The following is an 8,566-nucleotide window of genomic DNA, read 5'->3' on the forward strand; positions in this document are numbered from 1 at the left end:
TCCTTCCAGATCCAACCCTTCCATACCCACCCCTACTTTTTGTCCTTTTTTCCCTAACCAATTAAAGCCCTTTTAATCCATTTTTCAATATGCTTCTTTCCACTGAATCATGGCCCACTTATTGGAGGCTACATGGTCAAAGAAAACCTGACTTCATCCTCTCTTCATAGCTATTAACTGCTGATAATGCTTTTACTAGCTTACCTAGTAAAAGCATTGTGCTTACCTCTCCGTTCTTGATCAAATCATTAGACATTGTTTGCACACTCTCATAAGCTCCTTCTCCTGTTTAGATTTATTGGCATGGTTATGTAAATACCTGGTGTTTATATTTGTTATTCAGTAAATATGATTTATTCTAGATGTCTCAGAGCCTTTTGCATTAAAATGCTATCTCATTGTTCTAATCTCTTCATTTTCTCCCCTTTAAGGCTGTTTCAGTGAAAGTCTGGAACCTGAATCCATGGATAAGATCAATGATTCAGTGTCTGAGTTTGTGCTGCTTGGGCTCTCTGGTTCTCAGGAGCTTCAGCTTTTCTTCTTTGTTTTCTTCTCTGCATTGTACATTGCCATTGTCTTAGGAAACCTCCTCATCATCATAGCTGTGACTTCTGACAGCAGTCTGCACTCCCCCATGTATTTCCTCCTGGGAAACCTCTCCTTTTTTGACATTTGCCAGGCTTCTTTTGCCACACCTAAAATGATTGCAGACTTTCTGAGTGAACACAAGACTATATCCTTCAGTGGCTGCATAGCCCAAATTTTTTTTATTCATCTCTTTACAGGAGGGGAGATGGTACTGCTGGTCTCCATGGCCTATGACAGATATGTGGCCATATGTAAGCCTCTACATTATACGATCATCATGAACAGAAGTGTATGTACTGCCTTGGTAATGGTTTCCTGGGCTGTGGGCTTAGTGCACACACTGAGCCAGTTGTCATTTACGGTTAACCTGGCATTCTGTGGACCCAATGAAGTAGACAGCTTTTTTTGTGACCTTCCTAGAGTAGTCAAACTTGCCTGCATTGACTCATACATCACGGAAATACTAATTGTGGTAAACAGTGGGATTCTTTCCCTAAGCACTTTCTCTCTGTTGGTGAGTTCTTATGCCATAATTTTTGTCACAGTTTGGCTCAAATCTTCTGCTGCCATGGCCAAGGCATTTTCTACACTGGCTGCTCACATCATGGTAGTAGTACTGTTCTTTGGGCCTTGCATCTTCATCTATGTGTGGCCCTTTACTACCTATCCTGTGGATAAAATTCTTGCTATATTTTATACAGTTTTCACTCCCATCCTAAATCCCATTATTTACACACTAAGGAATAGAGATATGAAGGCTGTCATGGGGAAAATTGCAGCTCGTTATTTCAGACCACTCAAAATTTCTGACATGCCATTAGTAACAAGGATTTCCTCTCATTGAGGTAAAACTCAAATTATTCAAATCAAGTGTCTACCTACAAATATTTTCATATTGAAACAGTGTAGTAAATAATAACAATAATATAGGAAAGATTAATGGATATTAACAAGTGTTTTCCTAATTATTTTCTAAGCAATAGTTAAGTATCCCCCCAAAAGAAAAAGGCACTGACTATTTGATTAAGTGGTATGTGTAAAGTGATTGTTTTAGTAATAGGTAAATGTGAATATGATGCAAAAATAGATAGGGACCCAATTCTTTGTTGGGGCTAAATTTAGAAATTTGTTATTAGTTTTCATAAAGAGGTGTCTACAAAGTCTTTCTGCATAAAGCATATTTAAGACCTTAAGACTTAGTTTTCTGCCGCGCCAGCGCGGGCTGGAACCAAGAGTCTCGGCAGAGGGTGTCCAGGTTGAATGAATACACAGAGCACGAGCTTGAGGTGGAACAGCTTCTCTTTATTGTCTGCTGGGCTGGTTTTATAACATGGCACCAAATGAGGAGAGGGCTGCAAAGGGACTGTAACCTGACCATAGCAGAGATCAAGGACAGGTCACCAAGCACTTAAAATTCCTTCCTTCCCCGCTCCAGGAGCAGAGGGAATTTATTATGTTTTCCTTGCAGGTAAGCACCTCAAATGGGGGCGGGGATATCAACTCAGGGCTGCAGTTTCCACAGTTTTCTAACCTTCAATGGCTAGCCAGTCTACTGATGATAAGTACATTAACTTAAATAAGATTCTTAGGTTAGGAAAATGCTCCCAGAGTATCAATTAAACCTAAACCAAATCATCTTCCTGTAATCACACCTTCACATATGCAATATTACATAATCAAAAACTTATATTTCATATTTTTCTTGTAATGGGATATCTCTAATCACTTAGAGTATTCTGTTTGCATTTTAAATTATAAGTAGCAGAAAAACTTTACAATTTTACATTTGAACCAAATGCAAATTTCTTAGGGGAAATTTTTTAAAAAGTAAAAAGTAATATTAAACATGTACCCATTTGCTTGTTGGGACCACAGAGGAATTTTTTTCTAGTGCTTCAGAAGTAATCATAGGCTTTAGTAATGTTGATCAGAGTTGTTTTTAGATTTTATTTTCCAAATCCTTTAATTCATAAATAACAAAAAGACTACTTTAAATCTTTGCTTTGTGCACAGAATAAAACTGACAGTAATTTTACTTTGTTGTTTGATGTTTGTTGGCCTTAAAACTCCACTTAATATTTTTCAAAGTCAGTAAGTACTAATGAAAGGAGTTAAAACTCCTGTAGTTCCTACTGCAAAAGACAGAAAAGTTTGTGTTAGGAAACTCTAAGTTTCCTACATTCCTATGAGTTGTTTTCTCATGTTCTTGTATTACTCACAAATAAACAAGTTGTATTTGCAGTTTATTTTTTGTTTTCAGAAATCAATTTGTATACATATATGGCTATAATGTTGCATGAAAAATTGAATATTATCTTTATATCAAGTAAATTCTTCTAAAAATGCCTAGAAAAATTAAAACAGATTTCATGTAAGTGAAAAATATTTTGTCTTCCCAGCTCTTGATAGAATTTTTTAGCAAAATACTTAAGGTTTTTTGGACTAGTCTCTGCCAAGGTCAACCCAGAAAATTTCTTCCCTTATATATCCAGATTCATACTCTTCCTCTAGAGTTCTGAAACTCACCCTTGGATAGGATGTAGTTCTGTCCAAACCAAGATTGTCACTCCTGCAGCCTTAGATAGTTTCTATGTTTCTCTTTTGTGTATTTTAACAGTTAATATATTCTCTATTATTAGCAATTCATATTAGTCATTGTTTGATTAACAATTGCAGGTTCTCTCTTTTTACTAGAGTCTGAGAGAGACACCGTAAAGAATTTTGGAAAAGACATTGAAAAACTGGTAACATTTAAATTCATCTCATAAAATATGGTATATATAATGAACAAAATTAAGGGCTGGTTAAGCAAAAAGTTGGTACTTTTCTATTTATACACAAAAAAGGTTTACCAGTTTATCATAGTTTAAAATATAAGAAAATCTAACATTTGTGAGGTATGTTCAGTCATTTCATAACACTAATGCTTGAAATGTCTCTGTTCCATGTTGTCATAGCTATTTCCATGATTAATCAAATATGCATTTTTACATTGTGTATGTTTACTAAAAATAGTAAATAGTTTACCTCTTTTTATTACCATATGTAATTTATATTTTGAAAATTGTTTTAAGAAGTCTAGTAGATATAGAGGTACTAAAATTGATAACTGGTGTGAGAGAGTCAGTTATCGTCAAGGGTCAACCCCTGTGGGTGGACCACACTCCAGTTGAAAGCCACACAATTCAGAGAATATGGGCAGCACTAACTATATATAATGTGTTCCATTTCGAAAGGACATGAAATCTTTATTAACAAGTATTAATGGTTTCAGAAGTCAAATGGCGTGGACAGTATCCCTGTATTTTCTATTTAATAATAAGGTAATTAGCTGGGCAGTGGTGGTGCATACCTTTAATCCCAGCACTAGGGAGGCAGAGGCAGGCAGATCTCTGTGAGTTCAAGGCCAGCCTGGTCTACAAGAGCTAGTTCCAGGACAGGCACCAAAGATACAAAGAAACATTGTCTTGAAAAAACACAACAAAAACAAAAAAGGTAATTAGTTCACCCTCACAAATGGTTCAGAAAAGTCCAGAAAAGAAAAATCAAAACTTCTTTCCATACCTATACTTCTAAAGTATTAAAAAAAAAAAAGGTTGATTCATTTCTGCACCAAATTTCTCTTTTTTTTTTTTTTTGAGGAGAATCCACTTTATTAAAATAGAGATTTCTAAATATTGCAATAATTGTTATACTTTTTCCCTCTTATTGAAATTAGGCTCATTTCTCATAGGATGTATTTCTGATTACAGTTTTCCCTCCCCTCAGTCTTCTCATTTCCTTCTTGCCTCCCCCCTATCTGGATCCACTCTCTTTCTTTCTCCTTGTATGTTTTAGAGAGGAAACAAAACTGGTTAAGTAGGGAAGAGAGAGTTAGATTTGGAAGGAGTAGGGTGGAGAGAATGATAAGATCAAAATGTATAAAAATTCAAAGAACTACAGAAATAAAATGTTTTAAATGGGAGGCTGGGAGGAGGCGGAAACTTTTTTTTTCCTTTTCTCAATAAAAAAAAAAGTTCTTCAGATGCCACATCCAACCTCTCTACCAATCCAGCTCCTAAGCATCCTTCTTCAGCTTCTACTCCAGTGACTCTGCCCGAATCTCCTCTCTTATGGTTTAGCCTCAGCCTTATTCTATCACGCTGGCTCAGTCTGGCCAGATATGACCTTCCTTCAACAGTCTGTGGATACTGCCATGACAACATAGAAATTGTTTCCATGGAATTAAATCAGGTGAACAGAAAGGATGGGCAGATGTATAGCTTGTGCATCCTTGTCTAAGCCCATAGTATGTGGGTAGCTCCGGTAGGGTGTATAGGTGAATGTGGTTATGTGTGTCATAGCATATGTCCAAAGAAATCCACACTCTACTCCACAGATATTTGCACAGCAAAGTTCATTGCTGTTCTATTCACAAGACTGAAGAAATGGAAGCAACCTAAATGTATATCAACCAACAAATGAGTAATGAGTATATGGTACATGAACACTATAAAACACTATTTGGGTGAAAATAAATATGAAACTATGAAGTATTTAGGTAAATGGGTAGAACTAGAAAAGATCACATTAGTTGAGGTAACCCAGGCCTGAAAAGACGACTACTGCTATTGCTGTTGGTTGACACTAACAGGTAAGCTCCTGTTGCTGAAGACACCATGTATTTCAGACACGAGACTCAGAGACCCTGGAGCTCTAACTGACTCAACTTGTTTCTTCACTGACTAGCTTTTATAGTAGTAGAAGTTACTATGCAAGCTTTCAAAAGAGAGAAACAACCAATTGTCTTAGCTAATTATGATGTCTGTGAACCACAAGGACTTGTATGGCATAAAAATCTTAAAGGTGCAGTAACAGCGTAAAGACCTTGATGGTAACCAACATCTCTCTAATTAAACTTAAGACTGACCAAGGAAGAACCCATGTCTTTCACTGCAAACTTAGGCTACCCAGACCTAGTGAAAAGTCCATAGGACTTGGAAAAGAACCTATAATCACCAGTTTATGAAACTAGCACAAACCCTAACTCTATTGTAAATATTTGTCCTAAACCCACAGATATATTCCTCACCCTTCAAACAATTTTTTGCAAAAGATAGAAACCCTTGCAGAAAAATCATAATCAAAATGCAGAATTGTGGAGTCTAATCCCATGGGATACATTAACAAAATAATTCCTTTATCTAAGGCTCAGAACCACAGCTGAAGATCGGGTGGAAACTTTGTAAGAGGACTTTGTACGATTGTGTCTTTTTGTAATGTCCGAAGCCAAACCCATATATCTCACTGGTATCACTAGCTACATATGATATGAACAAAGCCAACAACAAGAGATCTGGTAAAGTGGATAGGGGAAAGGTCAAGAGACATCAAACTTGTACAAAGAACTACAGGCAATTAAGATTTGTTAAAAATTGGGGAAATGTTCTTCAGGAAGAAGCACACCAATTATATGTGTATGTGTATTCTTAAATATACACACATATTTTCATTATATGTATGTAACATACATACATATTTGCATGTAACAATAAAATAATGGAAAAGGGGTCATGGACTTGAAAGGGAATGAAGAGATACATGGGAGGTTGTGGGGAAAGAAAAGACAAAGTTAAATTGTGTAATTATATTATAATCTCTAAAAATAAAAGAAGTAAAAATCAAACTATAGTATAAAATTAAAAAAAGAATAAGTGATGAGCTGTATATAATGATGCATACATCTAATTCTAGTACCTGGCAGATGGAAGAGGATCAGAAGATCAAGGTCTCCCTCTGCTTCATAGAGAACTTTGGCTCTACAAGAAAAATTCCAAATAAGCCCTCTAAAACTATAAAAGGTGTGTGTGTGTGTGTGTGTGTGTGTGTGTGTGTGTGTGTTCTATAGATGCTTGCTTTAGTATTTAATACAGCTTCTGCTTTCTCCTTTTCTCATATTGGTCCTATCTAGATACCTGCTCTTAGGAAAAAATCTTAAGCTGGGCCTCTATGCTGATGCAAAATAACTCCAATTAGACCAGATTAGACCAAATTAAAGATGCCCACATTTAATAAATGCAATGCTCCCAGGTGTTCTGGAGTATGACAGAGGGAAGACAGAGAGGGAGAGACCATGCAAAACCTGCGACCACCTGTTTCCTTTTCCAGTGTGAGCCTAAACATGTGGGACTGGTCCTGACCCTCCCTGGGGCAAGATCAGTGTTTGGTAGGCTTTCCTAGATGTGGAGTCCAGTCCAAGGCAACTCCCAGGGGGAGGGGGCTTGAGGTGAAGCTTTCTGCGTCATTGGCACTCCATTGGCGCCCCCAAGGATGAATGCCAGGGGCTGGAGTGATGCCCCCCAACTTAATTTTACATTCCAGACTCTTTGGATATAGGGGTGTGAGGGCAAGAGTCTCACTTTTGACCAAACACCCACCCCTTGCCTCCCTTTTTTTTACTTCCTTCATTTCATCACACAGTTTTTTTCTGGACACTTGAAGCATCATTTCAACAGCTTTATCTCCCTTCTTCCTGCCTGGCTTCTAGAGTCTCTCCAAGGTGAATGGAGTAATCTTAAACCTCAAAGTTAGAATTTACATGGGGATGAGCAATTACAGCATTTGTCTTTGTGGATAAGGCTTTCTGTTTCAATCATTTTCCTAAAAGTATCATATTTTCTAGTACTAAATAAAATTATATTGTATACATGAATTATATTTTCATTATGTGTTTATCAGTTGAGGGACTATTGGGCTCATACCATTTCTTGATATTTTAAAAGAACAATACTAAACATACATAATCATGTAAATGTGTTCTATCATACAGAGGTATTCTTAGGTAGATATGTCTAGGAATATAATAGATGAGTCATAACATAGCTTTAGAGAAAACTCTGTAATGATATCCATAGTGGCTTCACAAGTTTACACTTCAATTACCACCACATCCTGACCAGCATTTGTTTTTATTTGTTTTCTTGATGACAGTAATTCTGATTGGGGTCAGAGTGAATGGAATCTCAAAGTAGTTCAAATCTGTATTTTCATTAAGACTAATCATAATTCTTTTAAAAAAAAAAGCTTTTCTCATTTTATGTACCAATCCCAGTACCCACTCCCTCCCCTCCTCCTGCTCCCTGCCCAATGCACTCCTCAGAAAGAGTAAGGCTTCTTTCTCATGGGAAGTCAACAAGGTCTAATACTTTGCTTTGAGGCAGGAAGAAGACAGGACCAAGCCCTTCCATCTATAACTAGGCTGAGCAAAGTATCCTTCCAAAGAGAATGGGCAACAAAAAGGCAGTTTACACACTAGGGATAAGTCCTGATCCCACTGCCTGTTGCCCCACATCCTATCCTAGCCACACAATTGTTCCCTCATTCAGAGAGCCTAATCTGGGCCTATGCAGGTTCCCCTGCTGTTAGTTTTGAATCAGTAAGCTCCCACCAGCTCAGGTCACCTGTCTCTATGGGTATCCCCATCATAATCTTGACCCAATCTTGAGCAATGTCATAACTCCTCCCTCTCTTCAATTGGACTCTGGGATCTCAGTTTAGTGCTTATCTGTGGATCTTTGCATCTGCTTCCATCAGTTGCTGGATGAAGGTTCTATGGTGATAATAAAGGTAGTCATCAATCTGATTACAAAGGAAGGCCAGTTCAGGTACTCTCTCTACAATTGCTTAGGGTCTTAGCTGGGGTCATCTGGTGTGGTAGAATGGTCTGTTTTCTGTCAATTATATTTTAAATAAATGCTGATTGGCCAGTAGCCAGGCAGGAAGTATAGGTAGGACAACCAGACAGCAAGTAGAGGTGGGTCAAGGAGAACAGGAGTATTCTGGGAAGAAGGAAGCTCTTTCTGCAGTTGTGAGCCTGCCACAGAAGAAGCAAGATGTGACTGCCTCACTGAAAAATGTACCGAGCCATATGGCTAACATATACTAGAATAATGGGCTATATGAATTATAAGAGTTAATAAGAAGCTTGAGCTAACGGGCC

At 37.5% G+C, this 8,566-nt stretch overlaps 1 protein-coding gene across 1 annotated transcript; it reads left to right on the forward strand.

The window, feature by feature from the left end:
* The first annotated feature begins 463 nt into the window (after window positions 1–463).
* Window positions 464–1,432, forward strand: LOC126495106 (olfactory receptor 4K5-like). Its single transcript, XM_050132706.1, has one exon. It carries the CDS (start codon window positions 464–466, stop codon window positions 1,430–1,432), a length of 969 nt encoding a protein of 322 aa, XP_049988663.1.
* The last annotated feature ends 7,134 nt before the right edge of the window (window positions 1,433–8,566 follow it).

This window comes from Alexandromys fortis, unplaced genomic scaffold (genome assembly GCF_014885135.2).
Source record: "Alexandromys fortis isolate MF-2015 unplaced genomic scaffold, M_Fortis_MF-2015_v1.1 scaffold_411, whole genome shotgun sequence".
In the NCBI taxonomy this organism is placed as follows: Eukaryota; Metazoa; Chordata; class Mammalia; order Rodentia; family Cricetidae; genus Alexandromys; species Alexandromys fortis.